The 22766-nt window shown below is 43.5% G+C and overlaps 1 protein-coding gene across 15 annotated transcripts in view; it reads right to left on the minus strand.

The window, feature by feature from the left end:
- DNM1 (dynamin 1) overlaps nucleotides 1–22766 on the minus strand; it is a 65548-nt gene that overhangs the window by 32952 nt on the left and 9830 nt on the right. For 11 of the 15 annotated variants that reach the window (XR_005628751.1, XR_005628749.1, XR_005628750.1 and 8 more), the window contains exons 2-10: nucleotides 9047–9120; nucleotides 8376–8525; nucleotides 7819–8022; nucleotides 7203–7301; nucleotides 6377–6537; nucleotides 5373–5515; nucleotides 5159–5294; nucleotides 3948–4015; nucleotides 2801–2939 (exon numbers count right to left, since the gene is read on the minus strand). Coding sequence is in view for 12 of the 15 variants with exons in the window: in XM_039720054.1 (XP_039575988.1) it covers nucleotides 2801–2939; nucleotides 3948–4015; nucleotides 5159–5294; nucleotides 5373–5515; nucleotides 6377–6537; nucleotides 7203–7301; nucleotides 7819–8022; nucleotides 8376–8525; nucleotides 9047–9120 (1174 nt within the window). In the remaining 3 variants the exon portion in view is untranslated. The remainder of the gene's footprint in view (nucleotides 1–2800; nucleotides 2940–3947; nucleotides 4016–5158; nucleotides 5295–5372; nucleotides 5516–6376; nucleotides 6538–7202; nucleotides 7302–7818; nucleotides 8023–8375; nucleotides 8526–9046; nucleotides 9121–22766) is intronic. The other 4 variants (XM_039720055.1, XM_039720057.1, XM_039720051.1 and 1 more) reach the window with 1 other exon arrangement.

The following is a 22766-nucleotide window of genomic DNA, read 5'->3' on the forward strand; positions in this document are numbered from 1 at the left end:
TCTCTTTATCTCACTTCCCCTTCCTTCTCACCATAGTTATCTCCCCTTCCAAGTTTTCCTTATTCCAGCTGCAGGAAGCCTGAACAGGAGCCAGGCTAAGACCCCAGAGGTCTGTCACTTGCATCTTGTTTTGGCAGAACTGAACTGATGTCTCTCAGTTTCAGGGATTCGGGCAAACCACTCCACTTGCAAAATTTATTTAATCTCACCCACCTTCCCTGCAACATCAGCTTCCTCAGTAAGAACAGATGCACCCAGTATTTAGGAAAATGCAAAAGTGCTACAAGACAACCACAGTTATACAAAGCATCCATTATACCTGCAGCATCAGACCCAACATAGGCCTGCTGTGATTTATAAGGAACTGTTAATTTCCACTGATATTTTGTGGTCTGTGTTCTCAATGTCTCCACTCAAAAATAACAGAAAATTCACAGAAATTCAAGTTACTAAAACACAGCAAAGATCAATCCAATTCAAGACTACTGCACCAAAATTTTTTTCAGCACTTCTTTTAACACTTCAGGGCTTCTACTGGATGCTCTTTGTTACACAATCTGAGTTACTTGTCTTACCACAGGCCATGACTACTTTGCCAGTGCTTTCAGGGAATAACATCCCCTTGGCATGGGAATGGGATTTGCTTTTCTAAAGCTGCAGTTTATAACCACACCTGGGGTGCCTGCAGCTACCAACAAATGCTGGGATGGCTATAAATAACCACCACTTCATGTAAATCAGGTATTTACTCCCTCACCTCATCTTCCACATCTCTGCAGATAACACCTGCAAGTCCCCAAGCAACACAAGTATTAAAACACCTTCAACACATATTAGGGGATGTACAACCACTCTGCCTTTTAAGCAGCAGAGTTGGAATACGTTACAGGATTTGGATTCACCCAAGGCTCTCTCTACAGGTGCCAACAATGCCTCTTTTGAGCAAAGCAAGAGCATTTCCAGAGTTCAGTTCACACCCTCTAACCCAGCAGAGGCTTCCTACTAATCCAGTTGCCCAGCTAAGCTCAAGTTATGCTGTTTCCCCCACCATACTGCAGGGGAAGTCTGATTTTTTAAAAGAAATTAGTCCCTTACAATACCTGAGTATCACCTGATTGACAGTATTTTGTTTCTTCATAAACAAAATTGTAACCATGGCTACTAGAGCACACACAGAGCAACTGGAACTGAAGTCAACCATGAACACCTCAGCAGTAGGATCCAAGCTGAAATGGAATCCTTTATTCCTGAATCTGTGATATTTCCCCTCCATCCATGTGGTCTCTTCTCCCACATTTCCCACCCTGTTGCACCCACCACCTGATCACTTGAAGAACTGCTGCCTTCAGAACAGAGGGTTTATTCTAAAATTATCAGTAAAAGGAGGAATGAAAAAGAAACAATGAAGTAAGAAATAAGAAGAAAAAAGGATGCAATGAGAAAGAATAAATGGGCAGTTTTGAATAGCAACTGATGGATGGAGAACAAATCAAAAGAAGCTTCAGAGGGCATGAAAAAGGAGGGCCCTTCTGATCCAGTTAGCAGGTGACTCTGGATACTTGGCAGCCCGAGGGCCTGTGCTTACCTGTCAACAGGCTCTAATGGCAATTTTCTGGGTGCTTCCCACAGTCACACACCCCAAGAGAGGACAGCAGGACAGAAAAAGGAAGCTCCTCCAGCACTCTAGAAACCTGAGCAACCTCTCACTGCATCCTCTTTGCTCTCCCAGTCTGTCCTGGGGGGCAAAGTATGTGCCTGCACACCTGAGCCCTTCTGCAGAGGCTCTTGGCCCTAAGGACCAGGCACTTGTGCAAAGGATGGCAAGTGTCACCACCTGGGCACCTGTCCCCACCCGTGCTGAGAGGGGGGTCAGACTCTGTAGAAACCTCCTGCAGTGCCCATTTACCTGCACCTGAAAAGCCAGTGGCGATTCCAGTCTCCAGTGCCCACCCAGTCCTAACTGAGGTGCCTTTTCACCAGCACCCAGCCCTGCCTGAAGCAGCAAGTCATGGCTGAGAAGAGTGGCACAAGTCATTGCATCTTGCTCCCTTTCAACCCCAACCTCAAAAACAAAAGCTGCCACATTCAAAGGGCAGAATCAAGGTTCCCACTCTTGACCCCAAAAAATACCAGCATGGATCCCAAAGGGCAAAGCCTGATGTCCTCTCTCTTGAGAGAGAGCACACATGGAGCCCAGAGGCTGATGAACGTTTCTAACTTGCTTCTTCTCAGCCATGTGCTGCTATTCCAGATCAGGATATGGACCAAACCAGCCAGAAACCAAGCCAAACACCACAGGAACGTTTCCTTGAGATACAACCCACAACTGTAAGTGCTGTAGCTCTAAATTTCAGCCCCATACATCCCCCAAGGGCAACTCTGGGATTAATCCTCTCATTTCTACAAGAACAGAGGGCACAAAATTTAAATCCCAGTCTCTGGCTTGGAAAATAAACCCAGATAATAAATTTCAAGAAAAACGTGTCCATAGAGAAATACCCTTGGTTTTCAAAGGAACCAGGAGTTATGCTACAGACAAAGGGGTGGCCAGGACATCTCCAGAATGCCTCAGCTCTAAAAGATTCAGGGAGCAGGGCCACAGCACACATTCCACAGGGCTTCCTTTCTGTTTGGCTTGTTGGCTGGATCGCTCCAGGCTGGCTCTGCTCAGGTCTAGTCATGCTGAGGAGGTGGTGAAAACACCAAGTGTGGCTGCAGGCAAGTCCCTGCCCAGGTCACGATGCTGCGCCGCAGCCAGCGAGCAGGTGGAAGGTGCCAACTCCATGCTGCCTCTGGTTACCTTCTTGGTGCACTGTCTAACAGTATTGATTAACTCCGAAATGACCATGTCCACGCATTTCAGGCAAGGCTCTTTAATCTTCTTCACCTGCTTTTTCACAATGGTCTCAAAGGCCATGTCAGGTGTGAAGAGACCGGTTCTAAACACCCAGGGTGGGGACAAGACAAGGCAGGAAGGGGAGAAGGGGCAAGGAGAATGTCACAGCGTTACACACACATCTTGGAGCAGGCACCACCATCACCAAAACCCGGGACATTTGGGCTGGGAAGTGTCACATCCCCTGGAAAAACCCTGACTGAAGTTCTTTAAAAATGAGGGATGCTTGGCACTTGAAAGGAAGGAGGTGCCAGGGGCAAAATCAATCTTAGCTGGACAGCCATAGCCAGGTCACCATTTCACCTCAGCCTAAGGGTGGCAGGGGCTGACCCCTCCACAGCTGACCTCAGAGTTGTGGAGGAGATGAGACCTGCTCTAGAAGATTTTCTTAAAGGCTAGGACACTGACATCTGATACCTTTTATCAAGTTCAGCTGGTAGCTGACCAAGAGAAACAAATTAAAATAAATCTAGGTCAGTGTTTGTTCACATCCCTCTGTGCAAAAGGGCTCCAACAGGAACCTTCACAAGAGCATCACAACTTGGGGTCTCAGGGCTGAATTTTCTGACAATTCACCTTCACATTGAAGGGAATACAGACCTGTCTGCTAACTATGTGGGGCCAGTGAGATCCTGGTGATGGGCACACCAGCGTTCCCTCAAATCTCATGGGGACGAGGGGCTGTCTACCAACACTTGTTTTGAACAATTAACTGCTGGTTAGTGTGAAAATCAACATTTTAGTTTTAACTAAACAAAGGACTAGTATGGGGTTGCATCCCTCCTACTACCCTTTCCTATGTAAAGGCCCAAGAAGGATGGAGAAGATGTCAAGACACCCAGGCTTTTACCTTTTAGGCTTCTGTGACTCCCATATGGGAAAAGAAAGCAAACTCACTTGAATGATCATTCCTATTCCCAGATTCAAGACAGAGCTTATCCCTCCCTTTGGCTGACCTACCGTACCTCTGAAGTCTTCCACTCCATTTGGAAGGTCTGGAAGTATTTACAAGGCTTTTCAGCCAGAGCTCTGCCTAGCGTGTGATACGTGCCTGATACCGTGGATGTTCTTGATGGCGTAGCTGATCTCCCGCCGCAGCTCCTTCTCATCAAACTCCATCTGCACCAGGAGAGAATTCCATCAGAAACTTTCTGACACTGACTTGCACAGCAGCAGACTTTGAAGAGAAGAGGTCTCATGCCAGCACTACCATGTGACACATGAGATATTAGCCCAGGTGTTAGATACAGAGTCCAGCCACAAAACTGCTGTGGCCAAAGCAGGACATCCTGGACACACATGAACAGCTAAGGGCCTCCATTTACAGATGCCCCAGCTGCTCTTAAGGAGGTTCTTTGAGGTAAAGCACTAAGACTGAAGTGTTAGATGGCTTTCTAAAGAAAATTGGTTTGCCTCACAACATTTAGCATGAGATCTTGGCAGCTGCTTTTTCAGTGAACACCACAAACGGATAAAACATTTTGTATGAATTGTAAATCTAACACAAGGAAGGCTATTTATTTCACTAGAAAGGCCTCATCTTATTTAAATTTGAAAAAAAGAAAGCCAATGCAAAAAATATTGAAGCAGATCTAGCTCTTAAGTTTGTTCCAACTGACATCATAAAAACATTTTCAGTACCCCTCCTGATCCTGTTATTGTAATTCATCATCCAAGAAAATTGTCTTTCAGTAAGAATCCTCTTCCACTGTTAAGAGGTGAATACAGTTTCTATACCATTCTCACCTCTAGGCCATTGATAGGGGCCAGATAGAAGTAATCCCAGGTATACCTACAATTCTTTTTCCTTCTTCTTAGGTATCTACTTTAGGTCTAGTCTGATGCTCAGGATCAAGAAGTACAAGTTTCAGCACCATTCCTTCTACATGAAATTCAGTCACAGTAGCTTTGACATATCTGTGAGGGCATTCAGTCATTGATCTACCATGGGCTCTGTTAAAGTGATTTTTCACACTCAATTTAGCATCCAGGAATCAAGTCCAAAAAACTTTGTCATTTATTTCAGAGGAAGTTAAGTTCTGTCACAAAAACAGGGACAGAGGGAAAGTCAGCACTATGGGAAGGTCCCAACAAAGGAGATAAACAAGTGAAAAAAGGTGATAAAAGAGAAAACCATGAAACAAAGCAGCTGAAGAGAAAGTCTGCTGATGAAAGGTAGCAAGAGGAGTAAGGAGACAGACAGAAGTAGTAACATACAACAGGAAACAAAAAGTGTATCTCAGCAGCATGGGGCAGCAGTACCTTCACCAGCTCAAAGGGGAAGCGCTCGTGGAAGATGCGGTTGATCCGAGCTCCTCCTGACAGCTCATAGGTGTCAATTTGGTCTCCAGAGCCTTCAATGCGTTTCTCAAAGTCCACAGCAAACTGCTGGACCATCCTGAAAGAAAACCAAGATCATGAAGTAGAATTCATCACTGAGCAGTCCTTTCCAGGGAGGGATGCTGAGGCCACTCACTGAAGCAGAGCTTTGGTCTTGCGAGCAGGGTCATCAGGGCGAAAGTTCTTGTACTCCTCCACCTCCTTCTCAATGGAGAGGAGCTGGCTCTGGAGCTTGTTCCGTAGCCCTGGCAGCGTGTCACGGATGTGGTTGGTCAGTTGCTGCACAAGAAAAAGGTTTAAGATGACAATAAACCTCTAGGTAGTTACTGGGAAGAGTTTGCTGCCTCCACACTACAAAAAAAGATGAAAGCTCCTCTCTGTGTTCAATTCTTCTGTGTGGTCCTAACAAAATGTCTATCCCAGCACAAATACCAGTCATGAGCTGAAGGTATTCCCCCTCCCCAGCTCCTGCCTATTGCCCCCTCTACTCTTGACCTTCAGTTTACCTTCTGGTATGGTGCAAAACTCCCCTCCACACAAACCAAACTGACCCAAACCCAATAAGAAACTTCACATAAAAGTATTAGCATTTGCTTTTTACATGAGGGTAAAGGCTACTCTGCCTTCAGACTAGCACACCATTGACACCCAATGTGGTGGTAAAGCCCTTTTTCAAAAAAGAAGTGAAAAGGCAAGGTGGAAGGAGCCAAAACTATTCATGGGGCTCCAATAAGAGGGTTTCCACAAAGTGCAGATTTGGGAAACTCCAGTTTGAAGATGAATATTTGAATAAGGAGAAATAGGAAAGAGGCTCTCTTCATTTCAGAGAGTATTTCAAGGGAGCAGAGAAGGAAGCAACAGTAAATTACTATTGTATGAAAAATAGCCTCAATAGATGGGAATTAACTATCAGTATCACACAAATACTGCGAGGTACAGAGTTCACTGGAATTTAGAAGGTATCTTTTAACTGAGCCAGAAAGACCTTGCATCTTAATAGTGTATTATACCACAAACCAACTACTGAAAGTGGAAGGATAAATCAGTGCTCTGCCTTTGGGGTGCAAGCTCCATTATTGGCCTCAGTGTGTTGCACAGCCAGTGACACCATGGGCAGCAGTTCCTGACTGTGGACAGTACCTGGTTCAGAACTTTCTGCAGGAATGGGGTTCCCATGCGATCAGCCATGTGTCTGTAGGCTGGGTGGGAGAGAAAAAACTTCCTCTCTGCAGCCAGAGCTGCCTGAATGTCCTTCTTGCCATCTATGTCCTTCTGACTTCTGTTGACCACACCAATGTAACCTGTGAGAGTGGGATTAGAGATCAGAGGGCTGCAAGGACGTAAATAAAAGTCAGACTTGAGAAGGAAGTTACTCAGCCAGCAGCATTACAAAAGGGGGATTTTTAGTGGTAACACATTATTAGGGGCAACTGGAAGAGTTTAAAATTACACTTTCCTTGAATGGCCCACCTTCTGATATTTTGGTATGCAGGACAAAAATGAGTATGGAACAGAGAATTAGCTTATTTGTTACTGTTCCCCTAACACAAAGCACATTCCAGTCTCTTTTATTTCAGACTCTCCTTTTATGGGTCCTTAGCAGAGGTACTTTTGTCATGGCCACAGCAAGCACCACAGCCCAGAATTATTTAATCCTTTTACTATGGCAGTGAGGGGAGTGTTTTAGACATCTTTCACAGCTTGCCTTAATGAAAGGAAAGAAAAAGTAAAAATAAGAGCATAAGTGTGTTTCTGCTAGGACAACATATCAAGGTATAAATACCTAAAATGTTCCTGTTAACAGCGTGACTGAGCCCTGTTCCCAACTTTTCTCACTTCTAGGTTGGAACTGAGATGGTTTAACCACAAGTTGTAAGAAATGTTATAAGAAGGGAAGGGAGGAAGAGGATGAGGCCAGGACCTCAGACAGGGAAAATAAAGGAAGGAAATCATGGGCAAAGCATACCCCTACGGAGGGGAAGCAATTTGTTTTCTAATACATCTCGTGCATCAGTTCCTTCATCCATAAGATCCAGCTTGGTGATGACCCCAATGGTGCGTTGGCCTATGGACAAAAACCACAAACATACTCTATCAGCGAATGACTCATGTATTATTTTGCTCTGTTCACAGAGCTTACAGATTGCCCAACTTAGCTACCCCAGGGCTCTTGAAGTTACACATTACAGCTCACATCCTGCACAAGAGGCCACAGGAGCAAAATAGACAGAAATCAAGATCAGTTTTCAGTTGTATCCTGCTTAATGCACAAGCTATGCCACAGCAGAAAAGGATTTTAGTGCATATTTCCCTAGTTCTTTCCAGGCTAAATACAAATGGTTAAAGGAAAGGAAATCCTTCAACTCTTTAGAAATGGGACTTAGAAAAAAGAAGAAGAAAAGGGGAGTAACAAAATTTCTACTACAGCAACTATTAACACTCATTAATACCCCTCAGAGGAATGTTGGTGAAAACACATCCCAAGACAACAGATGTGAGCCACTAAGCTACTGGCCTAATCACAACCAAGTGAAAATCAGGCCACTGTCTAGTAATGCCAGGATAAATTAGGAGACATTTACCTTGAGGATCCACCTCCTTTGCAATCTTCAGGGCATCAGAATTGGCCAGATCAGAGTTGGCTGGGGATACTGCCAAGATGAGGCAGTTCTCTTTGGTGACAAACTGCATGAGCATGTCTCGGATCTGGAACTCGATGTCAGGGGGCTGATCCCCTACAGGGACTTTTGTCATACCCGGCAGATCCACCAAGGTCAGGTTCAGGACTAGACACAGGACACAAAGATTGTTAAGGTAGGAATGTTCTGGTCTTTAAGTACCACCTGTAGTTAAAGTGACTCCAATAACGGATACGAGATGCACGCACAAAAGCACACAAAGCTTTTTATTTCCTTCTTGTTATGAAGCAGTAAGAACTAGGTGCAGGTTGTTTCTACTGCGATTGTCAATCACCCTTCCCTTTAAATGACTTGTTTTCACATTGATCAGGAAAATTGAGCCCTCAAAGTCCTTCCACATATGCTACACTGAACGGGAAGAGATGACAGTACTTCATATTCAATTGACAACGGAGTGCAGAGCCTTCCAGAAGAGTTGGTCCCTCTGCATTAGGACTCACCATGGGGAGAGTAGACTCGGAGATTGATGGGCACAGGGGAAATCCCTTTGTTGGAGCCAGTAACACGATCTGTTTCAGCCTCAATCTCCAAACGGACCTCCTCAAAATCGGTGAATTTCTTCCCTTTGCAGTGTAGGAACTCGCCATATTCTATTTAAACAGAAGCAGAGTCAGAAATAGTCACCAAAACCAGAGAAACACTCAGAAGTGCAATGAAAGCACCACGTCCTCAAGCACAACACAACAAAACACAGTTAAAGGGATGAAGTCTGGCAAGGCCTTTCCCAACAGTTTGCAGGTTAGAACAGTAGCTACTGCAGTCACATTTATGTGGTCAACATCTGAGATAATTCAATTGAGCCCAACATCGTCACCCCCTTAATTCACTACATTTTCAGCTTTTAGGTCTTACTCATGAGAGTCACAACTGCATAGGCAAAGGAAAATCATGTGTGTGCATGGAGCCTTGAATAATAAATTAAAACAAACAAAAAAAATTAAGAAGCTATTTGCTTCTCAAGACTTAATGCATTACATGTTAAACAGGCAAAAAGGCTGCAGGCCATTTTTCCTCAGGAAAATCCTTATTTATTTTCTCCAGTGATCAAATAAGATCTTCCTGACTAAGAGAGCAATCCAGCTGGACACACAGGGGAAGGGAGCTCACATACCTGTGCTGGCATTTACCAGCTGAAGGACAAGTGGGCGCCTGGTCACAATGCCAGATCCACGGGGCAGAAAGTCCCTGCAATGAAACAGGAAGTTTTGGATGAGTGAGTGATTGTTTCCTTCCCTTTTTATAGCTTTTCTGCTTCTATAAGTGTACATGGACTCTAAGGGGGAGTCCCAGCTACGAGCACAAAAAAGTTTAAGTCACTAAAAACAAAGTGCCTCTCCTTGAGAAGGGTAAGAGCTTGTTCTGAAGTAGTTTATACTCACAGCAGAGTCCCTCTAATCACATCTGTGACAGTACAGCTCCTTCAGCTGAAGTTCCAAGTTAGCTAATAAGCCCATTTAATACAGCTGGAAAAAACCACACTTTCATCTTTCAGAAAGAAAAGAGAAGTTGACATAGAGCCAAAGAACTAGCATGCCTCCTTTTGGCAAAAACAATTACACAAATTCACTCACACCCTGCACTTGAGGCTTGGGAAGACACCACATTGTCCCAGTGTGCAAACACCACGTGACAAAACTGAGAAAATAACCAGCAGCCAAAGGCTTGTCTCCACACACGGTCTCTCCTGGCTGCAACTATCAAGATATCAGTATTGCCAAGGCAAAAACAGCAGTTTCTTTCTGTATTTTAAAAAATCCTGAATTTTTGTGTACTTCAATTAATTTCAAAGGAAAGCAGCCTTACACTAACACTCTCCAAATGCTGACTTAGCAGCCAGAGCCCACCAGTTCTCCTTTGCTTTTCCCTTTTTTCCAATTCAAAGCTAGGCGTGCTCACTGCATCTGCTAATGACCTTGCTAGTTTGTGGTCTGGTTTTCTACTACTTGGCTGTTCATGTGGCTCTTCAAGAGCCACTGAGCAGTTCTGAAAATATAATCAATTGCTTCCTCGCCTACTGGGAGAATCATCACTTCAAAATATGTTTCCTACAGCATGAACATAGTTTTCTCTGTTAAAATAAGCCCTGCCTACACTGGCAGGGTTCTGGCAGACAATCCTCCTTCCCTTCATAACTGTGGCAAGGAATAATTTTGCTGATTCAGGAGTAACTGTTGACTCTGCTGAATGAGAAATCCAGGGCTCTCCACTTTGAGGTATTCCTCTTACTACTGCATGAACTTAAGGCTGACAAAGTCCACTAAGATGAGAAGTGAGTTTCTGTTTTAGCACACCAGACAAGGCCTTGAGCAGCCCCGTCTCAGCTCCTGGTTTGGCCAATAATTTCCTGTGTAACCCTATGCAAGTTATTCTGCATTTCCATTTTCTCAGCTACAAAAGTAATTCCCCATCTGTGGGAATGTCAGAATAACTTGGTAATACCAAAAACTGAAGACCAGGTTCAAGTGAAGTGAGTGTAAGGAGGCACCATATATCCTCTAACACCTCATATAAAAATACCACCTGCTAATTACTAAGTCAGGAATAATGGAACTTCAGTTAAAATTAGATTGAAACTCATTCTCATTATTTTAGACTTTCCAGAAGTATAAAGAGTTAACTGGGAATTGCCTTTCATTTGATTTTCTAATAATACAGCTCTAGTTTTTCCATTCCAGTGGGATTAACCCTGGAATCTCTGAGACACTGCATCATTCTAACAGTTTTCTGCTATCTCAGCTCCATTCCTACAGATGTCTGTGGACAATATGTGGAAAAGTCCTATCCTTTTATGAGTTGGTAGCATAACAAATCCATTTGAGCTCCACTAAATTCTTTTGAACTTATACCTGAGAAAAATGAATCCTATCACTACAGATTCCCTTTCCAGCACACCAAGACAATCCTCTAGTTATTGTTTCCAACTTGCAGGATCCAGTCTTGCTTTACTGTAGAAAAAGGACCACTTGCATTTATAAGCATGAAATCAATAGGAAGCAAGATCCTATTAATGCTGCACTGTTTTCCTGAATCTTCCTGCTTTGGTTAAAATTCCAATTTGTCTGCTGTCCTTATCACAGCCACTAAGAAAAAAAGTCTCCAGACAGAAAACCTATGACACTGGGTTCCAGCATTATTTTTAAAAGATCCAATTTATTTGCTAACTCAAGTAGCTCCCAGGCTATTCCAAGGAAAAACCCCCAAGTCCTCTAGAGGACAAGATAACAAATCAATATGGAACATTTTGTCACCTAAACCAACAATCTTTAGTGCTGCTCTAGTTCTGAGTGAAAATACATGCAAATCTGATCCCTAATATCAGAAAATGAATGTGTGTTCTTACCCACAAACTACTGGGAGGTACATGCAGTTCAACTTTCAAATCTCTACACTCGACTCCTAATAAAGCTGTATTACAAAAAATTACAACTCATGCAGTATCATCCCATTGTATCCCTGTTATTTCTTCATTTACTTTCTCTCTACAGTCTGTTGGAAAAACCCCTTCCTCCTCCAGCTCCAGATAAGCCTTTCAAATCACAGAAACTAAAATGTAGGGATTAGTGAATTTCTGGGGGAGCGGGCTGAGTGCTGAGGAGCAGGAGTGGAGAGCCCTGCCTGCCCTCTTGCAGGGTTGCTGCAAATAAATACAACCACAGAGCACATGTGGCACAGGCAACATGGCCAGTACAGCCTGAGCTCACTCCAGAGCCTGAAGGAAGAGCTACACACACACAGCTACTGCTCCAAAAGCTAAAAGTGATGTCATCAAGCTGGACTCAGGAAGGAACACACCAGGTAAAAACCGCCACCAGGTAAAAATCACGTTTTACCACACCAGGTTAAAATCACATTGCCAGGTGACCTAGGCAGAAAAGAGCAGAGGGGTTAAAATGGTTTATTCACTTCCAGCAGGGGAGATGTAAAAGAGTAAGGCTGAGGGATGAAAAAGAAAGATGGAATAAGTCTTCAGACATAAAATGTTATAAAGGCTTTGAGTGCTGAGACAAGGCAGCCTGTAGCATGACAGCAGAGCCTCATTACATACTTCACTATACATGACTGTGCCTGAATTATGTTACTCAGGTTGAAGGCACCAACCCCCTGTTTTCTGCTTTCACTCTTTATCTTAGCAATTGGGAAATCCTTTTTCTGTTTCTCTGTTTGTAACACACAGAAGTGCACGACAACATTTGATTTCCTGTGCTTTAAAGCAGGAATACAACACTGTGCCACTCCTCCAGGCTAGGCTTCATCTAGAAAATACACAAAGTAGCAGCTAAAACAGACAGAGCTGTATTCAGGGAATATAAATACTTAATTTGCTTGTAGCTTTCTTAGCTATTGACTCAAAATTCTGAATCAAGATATTGAGGTATCAGTTCTAGCAATGCAATTCCAAGCATTTTATCAAGGTTGGAAAACTAGGCTCAGATAACTACATTTTCCAAAACATCACTTATTGGAAGACTTATTTCTGTGTATTTCATACTCATTTTTTAATTAACAATAGGCAAAGAGAGAATACTGAGGCAGGTAAATTCTTGGGCAGAGTTAGATCTCCTCTTCTAAACCAAGGCAACACAAAGAACCAAGGATGTAAATCTTAATGGGTCTCAGGCTGAAAGAGTTCAGGCAGGGAAATGACCAGAAAAGGCATTTATTGTTGTATTTTTGCATTGCTCAGTTCTGAAGTGCTTACACATGTTCTTGACTGGGGGCAAGCACAGTCACAGCATCCCCTCCAGCCTTTTTACTATTTTCATATGCAGAGCTGCATGAGAGTGCAGATTTGGGCTGAAAGCTGCATTCGTAATGCAGTAAAAATATTGAAGGGAAGGCAGCTACTGTAGAGCAGCACTGAAATAAAATCCAAACACACTGAAAACACATTAAAGCAATACTGATGTCGTGCAACAATACATTTATAATCAGGGCACTGGGAATTGGGCTTTCCTTAATTGTTTTGTTGTTTTGTTTGTTTGAAGTTTTTAACTAAAGCCAGACACTATCTATGAAAAGCCTTCATGCATTAAGTTACTTAGAATCCTACAGAACAGAAAGGTTATTAGTGGCTATTAGTGACCAAGAAAACCACCTTTGCTCTATAAACAAGTTTCAGAATTCATTTAATGACTTGCACAATACAAAGGATTAGAAGTTAAAAGTACTGTCAACCAAAGACACTTTGCCCAAACTATTCATAAAACAAAGGAAATTTACAAACTGCTTGTATAAATCAACATATACTGTATGGAAAGGGAAGTAAAGATAGATGCAATCAAAAAAAGGAGGACACATAGCCGTATGGAAAGCTTGGGATTACCTGAAGAGGCACTGAAACTTTCAGACCTGTTTCTTGTGTTTATTCACTGCTGCTACACTGAAAGAAATGTGACTGTACGTTAAAAGATACTTATCTTTTTATACTTATCTTTATCTTTTATTTTTACTTAAACTTATATGAGCTAGTTTGCTGCAGTAGGGGCACATTTATGTCCACACACACACACAGTTTGCTCAGACCAAAGAATATTTGTTTACTCCTTTGGTCAAACACTTGGATCTGATGTTTTCCAGTTAAATGAAATACTGAGATCTCTGAAGAAGGAGCAAGTCTTTGAGCATCTCAGTGACTGTTAGGGGCATGTTGTGCCTGCTCCACCAGCTTTGCTGGAATAAATGCTCTCAAATCCTGATAAGTACAGGACAAGTGATTGCGTGAGCCAGTCTGTCCCTTCGTGCTTTGCCAGAAGTGTCAGCTCACTGCTTTAGGTTTGTGCTCTAAGGCTTAGAGATTCCTGTAACATTTACAGTGCTGTTTCATTGCAGCAATCTGGTGTTTGCAAATCTCTTTCTGACCCTGTAGCCATGATATCAGAAGTGATAACCACAACTTCCTAACAGGGAAGAGCAAGAATGGCATCCCCACACATCAGCTCAGGCTGCAACTGCTTCTCCACAGATTCTCTTCCACTGCAAATATGAGCATCATTTATTCCCTATTTCCACCACATTCAAGGTTTGCACCTTCTCCATCCACTGGTAATCTGTATTTCTAAAAGGACTGTGAGTCAAAGCCTTTTCATGCAGGATTATTGTCTTCACTGAAGTTGCAACAGAACTCTTCAGCAGTCAGAACCAGAACAGAGTCCCAGGTACCATCTCTTGCTCCACATGGAACACAGACCTTGCTTTCCCTGTCCCCAGAGAGCCTGGAAGGCTGGAAAGCTGTTTGTAGAGGGCTCTGAAATACAAATCTAGGCCTAGGCTAGACAAACCAACAGCATAGCTGCAGTCAATTGTTTGCCAGACCTCTGAGATTTTAGAATTTGAATGCACTAGAGAAGATAAAGCCCCAATTGAAGAGGCAAACCAGCAGTTTATGAAGACATAAAAGTAGTTGCAAAAAACAGAAGGGAACACCAGCATCTGATCATTTAATTTCAATTTGATTTCTTATTAAACATCTATAGAAAAACAGGGTATTAAGGGATGTGATTAATCCCCAGTTTGGATTATATTAGCTTCAGAAAATTAAAATTCACAAAGCCTCCATAATTTCACATGGCTGTTTGTATTTTAATTTGAGTATTTGTAACTTCCTGTGTTCAGATGCTGCCTGGGGACAGCAATTCAATCAGAAATGCACTGCACAAGGCAGTATGCCAATATACCACAAGAAATACAGTTCTGTCCCAATGGATTTTACTGTCTGGTTACACAGTTCAGACCTGCTCCTGCCTAAGCTTCAAACCATTTTCATCTGTCAAGGCTTATAATTGATCATTCATCATTCTCACACACCCAGATCAAGAGTTCCTCCTTAGCTCATGATGGCACAGGGCTTTACAAGAATCCCAAGCCAATCCAGGGGTATTGGTACCTTTGACATGATTCTTCTGATCACTGTGCCCATCAGCAACAGTCACATTTTCTCACAAGCTGCATTCTATGGACAGCTTATACATTTCTCTGAACAGCACTTCACCTCACAGCACTTTTATTTTCAAACATGTTCTGACTTCAGCACATCAAAAGGAATCCTTAACACAGAGGCTGACACCTATGGGGCACGTTAACCACTGAAAATATTTACTACTAATCATACTGACTCCTAAAAAAAAAAAAACACCTCAGAAACAGTAGGAGCTTTGTACTTTTTGGTCACTAACTCCTGGTGCTCCTTTACAGTACACATTGTGTAGTTCTACCACAAGGAAGGAGGATGCAGAACTGCCCTTGGAGCACCTTCCTGGTCTGATCCTTCAAGCAACATGCAAGTACATTCGTAAGCAATTCCATAACTCAGGTGTGGGGCAAGAATATGGAAAAGTTTGTTCTTTCCTCTGCCACCCAGCAGGTTGTCAAGAGGGCTGCATTGCAGATTCAGAGTTTTCTGCTATCTTGGTTGGCTCTGTGAGCTCTTCTCTTGCCTGAGCCAAAGCACCTCTCAACTTAAAAAAAAAAAAAAAAAAAGCAGCCAGACAGGGCAAGAGGAAGAGCAAGCATTAAAAACAGGTGCATTATGAACAAAAACAACCATCAACCTACTATTCTGTTTTCCTCTACCCTAAGCTTTCATATTCCTTTTATATTGCTTCATGTCAACTTGGACACCAGTCATAAAGACTCAATCATATTCTAAATCTTGTTCCTAGTTAAGCCATGGTTTTTTTCATTAAGGTTAGCACTTTTAGATAACTTTAAGCCAGAGGATGGGCATTATTTACCAGCCAATCTCCACAGCACAAGTATTCCTAGTCCTGACAGTGAACAAGAGCAATTCCATAAGCACTTAGCATAATGCAACTTCTTAGGATGCAATTGGTACTGGTCACACAATGGATACATATAGAAATAAAGATCTATTGTAAGTACACCATTTTCCAGTATACTGGCAATATTATTGTGCACAATGATTCATTATTCAAGAAAACAATTGTGAAAAATAAAGACAGGCAATAGTTCATGAGTGTCATCATAATATACATGTTAGGAGAAACAAAAAAATTAAAGAGAAGGCTTCCCACTGCCTTGTACCTTGGGTTCCTATTTACAATAGTGCAGAGGGAGGTTAACACTATTGTGCTGGCTTGGAACACTTACAATTGCTTTGTTAAATAGTTCTGACCCTCAAACAGCCTCTCCAACACCTGGCCACTTCTCCCCAGTACAGCTCTCTAAGCCAGTATGCAAAAGGACCAAACAGCCTCTCAGGTGTGGAAGTTTGCTGTGCTTTAAGGTGAGTTCCCAGGAACTGTCCTAGAAAACTCCCAGGGGCTGCCCAAGCAGGGCAAAACACAAGTGCCAGTATAAGCTGGACACATTTGTTAACATAATACTGGTTAATTTGCAAACACGAGTCAGAGAGGGTAGAGAATGAAGGAGAAAGTGACTTCTGAAGCTGGCACCTTCTCCCAAACTGCCTGGAATTGTTCTATTCATGCAGAATTGCACCCAATATCAGCACAGGGCCAGCAAGGGTTCTGCCCAAGGTTTTGTGCAGACTGAGACACTGAGGTCTTCAAACACGACAAGACAGCACCTGTGCTAATTCAGTGTAATAAGTAAGTGTAGTAATAGTAGTATTACATGTTCACACCACATCCTGCTCCAGAACTGACAGGATTCTCACCACAAGAATCACCTTTGCTGTGATTCCTGCACCTCTTTTACCAATGACCAGGATATGCCATGTTCTAGAGCTCTCCTGTATCTTTTTCCTACACTGTGCTGTCACTTCATTCAAAATAAGAAAAATGCATTGTATTTATAGAGTTAACATATAAAATCAATAAAGCCACGTCAGAAACCTACATCTATTGCAAAACACAACATTTCAAAAACTACAATGACCCCACACCACAGTCTGCTGAAAAGACAAGAAACCTTTCAGGAGACTGCCCCCTCCAGAGAATCCACCTCCATAGAAAGCTGCATGCCTGGCTGCTTGAAAGCCTACACAGTGAGTTCGGCAAATCAAATCCACTTCCTCGTGGACAGGCATAATGGTGAGGTTTGTTTCACTGACATTTGGGGTAAATGATGGGCCACGGAGGGACAGAAGTTGAATTTCAAGCTTCCATCTTAGCCAGTTCATCATCAGCTTGTCTCCTCACCTTGGGACACAACACAATTACTGGCCACTGGTTTACATATACAGAGATGACAGTGTCCAGTACTGCTGTCTGGGTAATTTTTGGTAGTGCCCAGATCTTTCCTACAGAACAGGAGAAAGATTTTTGTTACTGGAAGGCATTGCCATATTCATGTGCTCTCATGCCTCTGGGAGGACCTACATGCCTTGAACACCAGAAGTGTTAATCAAAAACGTGTTTTTCCCACTCAGAACGTGTTTGTTGAGCCAAGTGTGGGCTGAGGGGGCTCAGACAATGAGAGAGGAACACCCTGAGGCAATGTTTTCTCACATAACTGATACTTCAACTGCAGTGGCCATGTTCAGTCTTCTGCCTGCAGCACCTTCCTTAACACCGCCAAAGCCAGAAGGAAAGCACATGTAAAAATGCAGCAATTTTTACATGAATGCTCACTTGGAAACAGCTCTCTTCCCCACCCCTCCCCAAGCGCACTAAATTCTGCTTTTCTGGCTTATCTCTCACTGCACAGACTGGTTCCCAGGAGCCATCCATAGCAGTTGGTGCCTCTTTAATCCACCTTTTCCACATCCACATCTCCTTTCTCTGCATCTCCGCCCCTCTCCTGTACATGCCTCTGTGCAGGTTGCTGGAAGCAGTAGGATAAGTTTTGCTGTTGTTTATTTTCATTTGAATCCTTTGGGCTGATTTTTCTGTTTCACACTCCACTAGCTTCAGGATACATCAAAATCTGGAAGACAGCTGTGTGCATCATGCCAAGTCATGGCTGTGCTGGAGCCTCTGTGCACCAGTTAATCAAATGCACAACTACAGAGCCCTCATGGCTGCCCTGCTTCCAAGGGCAAGAGACTTCCAAGGAAGTCACAGGCATTCTTAAACTTCTAGTCAATGGCCTGAGGGCCTGCCAGCATGCAGACTAAAGTGGCATAACCAAGAGTCTGCCCCAGGCATTTCTGCTGCTGTATGTCTACAGTAATTCCAAAGAAGCCAGCACACCCCAGCTTTATGCTTGGTAAACCTTACAGAAGGATCTGGCCTGACTTTCAAGGTCTATATATATATTTTTAGGTGACCTGAAAGTAAAGCAGAGATATTGCTGCATTCTTCTGATGCACCCCTGCAAATCCATAACTAGGATTATCCCATCCAATTGACTTACTGGCTATATTGCAAAGCATAAAGCAAGAATTTCTGCTAGATGCTGCCCTTCATCCCTAACTCAGTTTACATAACACGGAATATAGGAAGTCCCTATACAGTAAGGGGAACAGAAGCTGAACAAACAGAATTTCTCCCCATTAGACACAGTTACACAGCTCCTGTCCTACATTTGTAGGAAACCAGGGAGTACCTTGGGTAAAGGTTCAAACACACACAGGCATTACCCTTTCTGTCAGTTTTCCATGGTTTGCCTTCTTTCCATCTAAAAAGACAAGCTCTCCCTCTCAGTCAGTGCTAGAGGCTGGATAGGTAAGTGCCTTTAGGACCTGAGAGTCTGAAACACAGAGTTGTTGATTAACTCCTTCAGAAGGACCAGCACTGGCATCTTGCACAAGGGCACCAGGCCAGTTTGAAGAGATTCAGTTCTACAGATCACTAAGAATATATAGGGTTTCATCAAAACCCTTCTTATTTGAACCTGTTCGAGGTTCATATTCATGTTTTGATTCCTTCTGTGGTTTCATGAGCTTACCTTTCATTTTTAAAAGAAAGTCTCAAAATCATCACCCCTAGTCACAGCACTTCAAGTGCTGGGACTTTCTGAGAGCAGTACAACAAATTTGACTTACAATAATTTCACCAGCAAGCATCACTTGAAGCTTGTCTAAAAGACCTCAGCTCCCCCCAGACCTTGCAGACACCACAAACAGTTTTCAGCACTTGTGAGGTAAAAGCACAGCTCATTTCCTCAGCCATACCAGCTGAGGAGTCTGGGTGCAGCTGCCTGCACTGTAATGCAGCCCTCCTTTGGGGTTATGAGTAACCAAGGTTAAATTCTTTCTTTTCAAGTGCCATGGAGGGCTGTGACCCTGGGAATCCCACAATGGGGGCAGATTGGAGCCACGTGCTTCCCTCCCTAATTGTGATCACTGGCTGATAGATAATCCCTTCATGGGCTGCTGCTCTGCAGTTGCTGTGCAGCAACCAATCCAATTTGAGAGCCAGAACCAGGCCCAGGGGTATAATTCCCCTCCTACTTCCCCAAAACATGGTGAAATCTACTGTTTCCATAGAAACAAATCAGTTTGATGTCCACACAACTCCTGCATCCCTCACTGGTGGGCATCAGCCCCCAGCTGCTGAGGTTTTAAGCAAGTGTCTACAGTTATAGGTCAAGAGTTTGGAGGAGAAACAAGAGGCACTCCCAGCATACAAACCTGACGATCTCATCCAAAATGTCATTTGCTTTAGTTCATCTCTGCTGTGAGAGAATTAATCAGGAATATTCTTCTCCTCCTCCATTTTGAGGGTTATCTGCCAGCTCCCTCCCTGCTGTCTTCCTGCAGATGGGTTAGTCCAGAATACGTGAGGACGTAGAACACAGATGGGAAATCAAAACAGAATACTCCAGCACCTCACGTGCACTTGTGAGCCAATTTACTCTGTGTTTCTGCAGGTAAAAAACTGTAAAAGCATTTTCTTGTTTGGAGCTCTGCATTTTACTGTGGAGAATTATTTAGAGAGTGGTACAGCCTACAGCCTGATCTCAAAAAGTCACTGCCCGTTATAGCAAATGCCGCATTGACTCCAGGCTGCAGAGCTGGGGAAGCACAGGCTGGAGAGAGCACAAAACTGCAGCACTGCTGCTGTGCAGCTTCCTCTAGGATTTTCTGTGTAACAGAAAATGAAGTCCTGGATTTTGTTTGCTGCCTTGGGATATTCACGGTAAAAAAAATAATACAGCACCTATTCTGCATGACAATATCAGGAACTTAAGAGAATAAGCAGCCTGGTGTATCCTGAATGGATGTGGCAGTAAGGATTACACATTTGTGGAAAATGTAGTTTTGATTTCAAGTATTGCAATCCCAGGAGAAAGGAAACAAGGCTGGTTTTACTCATGTGAGAAAAAAAATAAAAAAGGAACACCAGAAATATTGCACTGCATGATGCATTCTCCACCCCAGAAACTGTAAACCAGACCTTGATGTCTGTCTTGCTTAATTTTCACCATCACAGCACAAAAGCAAGTTTTCCTTTTGCTGCTTCAAAAGCATACATATCCTGACAAAAATATCCCTGCAATTGCAGAATCTACCTGTAATTTCCAGACAGTCCCCAAGAAGGCAATACCAGGCAGCAGCAACACCCCAGAGCATCAAATTAGTTCAGTCCCTGTGACAGTAGAGAAGAAACAGCTTTTTTTTAAGGCTGGAAAGGTAAACCCATGACCCAGCATCTTTGCCTCTTCTTCAAGCTGCACTGATTTGTCATAACGCTGCAGCAACACTGCTCTGCTTTGGCACAAACAAACCTACCAACAACCCCTGGCTCTGCTGTAACAGAAGGCTGCAGCCTTGAAAAACGTGACCTGTTCAGCACCTGCAACTTGAGCTGTGAGAAAACAAAAGGACAAGCTGTACACTAAAACTCTGGGGCAGGAATGGCTGATGGGAAAGCACAGCCACAATAACACCCTAGGATTAATGGATGCTAAGACTGACGAGCAGCAGGCTGACCTGGCTATTTCCCACCACCAGTGTTTTAATCTCTGGAGCCAGGCTGCAGCTGAGTCCAGACTGCCCAGCAGCAGAGGCAGTCTAAAGGCTGCTCAGCAGTAGAGGCTCTCCTGTGCTCAGAGACACCATTAGACTGTGCAGCAGTAACTAATATTCATCATCACACTATTCATCATATGGGGGCTCTGGATAAAAAAAGAGGGCTATCCCCCTTTTTGTCCTTCTCTCCTTCAGAGAAGGAAACCAAGTACAATGGCAAATTCTAAGATATCAAATACTTGTGCTAAGTATAATCTTAGATTTCTTGTCAAAACTCCACCTCTGGAGTCGTGGTATTTGCTGCAAGACCCAAGAGAAGAACAAATGTAGCTGAAGGCACATTTCATCACTGCAGCATGACACTTCCTCCACTCCCAGACAGCACTTCGTGCTAGAAAAGGAGACAGGCTGCCCAGAGCCTGAATTCCTTAAAGGGTACAGACAACTGAAAGAGTTCATTGGGAAAGGCAAAGTCACTTTGATGAGCCCACAGACACAAACCACACAGAAGTGAGGAAGGATGGTACCTCAACAAGCCATGATATGCTGTTAGTTGCCACACATGGGTGGTGGGTTTATAAAGCTGAATGCACGTACCCCGAAGCTTATCTCAGGTCAGTGGTAAGAGGCAGGGAGTATTGTGGATGGGGAGGCAGCCTGCTTCCCTTCCAACAGGCCAGGCAGGAAGGACAGAATTCCATGGGGTAACACAGTTATGCCGCACTCAGGCACCCTGACCAAACTGCCCACAGTGCACAGCTGTCCTGCAGAGGGAATTTAAGATGCCAGTTTACATCTCTGCTCTGCCTGGAGATGTATGCAAGAACAGTGCCAGGCTCCTTGCTATGCACTGCAGCTCCAGATGGAATTAGGATCAACCCAGGTTGGGAACACGGTGCAGAGGCACTGCCACTTAAAGCCCTTGAAGAAGACCCAGCAGGCTGATTGCAAACACCCCTAGTGCAGAGCAAAGCCAGAAGCATTAAACTCTACTTAAAAACCACACAAACATCTCCATTTCCCACTATACCAGAACAAAAATTGGATCAATAGTCCCAGAAGAGATGAGCTTCAGACCTCCTGTCTGGTTCCAATGTCCAGGGGAACAGCACCTCTCAGGCACTCAAAAGGCACATTTTGCTTTAGTCAAATTTGGGCAGTGACCATGGGAAGTGACGAAAAGGCTGGACTTAAATTCAACAACAAAAAAAAAGGAAGATCAAAGCAAGTGTTGCCTTATCAGTGGGCATTCTGATAGCAAAATTGTGGCATAGTGACTTGCACAAACCACAGTCTTGCAGCCTTCCACTGCTTTCCTTATTTTCCACAAGTAAAGGGTTTAACTAAATTTCTCTCCCTTGTATCTCCACTCCACCAATACAGTGATTTCTAAGATATCTGTTTTTGCCCTTCCAGGTGTCCAATGCAAGTTCAACTTTGTCCAAGCAGAAGCCGGCAGAATATCAAGTGCCAATGCAGTAATTCACTTATTCTTTTGCAGTAAACATTCCTTAAATATCATTCCTTCAATAGTCTATACAAATTAATTCAGGAAATGGATCTCTTTCTCCAAAATTAGTTTGGGATGCCTGGTAGTTTGCAGGCCTGAGATAACAAAAACATCTTGCACGAATAGGCATAAGCAGAGTAAATCTTAGGAACAGGAACAAATCAAAGTAGCACAGCCCAGAGGGAAGAAGTTTATTGCTGGGATGTCTGCTGAGATGTAGAAGAGGTGACCTGAGTTTCAGTGCTGGAGCTGCAGCATCAGCTCTGCAGTGTGACACATGTCATGCACCAATCCCTGAGGGTATTCTGCATTTTGGAATGTACCAACCTCCTCCTTACCCGTAGCTTTAACCCCACTGCGACAGATCTCCTCTCAAGGCCACCACCACGCTCAGGCAATTCCCAGCTATTCATAGAGGAGCTTCTATTAAAAGTAAAAGCACAATCAGCTTAAGAAATAGCCAGAGATTACACAAGAGATCACAGC

Source organism: Passer montanus, unplaced genomic scaffold, assembly GCF_014805655.1.
Source record: "Passer montanus isolate IOZ18808 unplaced genomic scaffold, ASM1480565v1 scaffold43, whole genome shotgun sequence".
Lineage (NCBI taxonomy): Eukaryota > Metazoa > Chordata > Aves > Passeriformes > Passeridae > Passer > Passer montanus.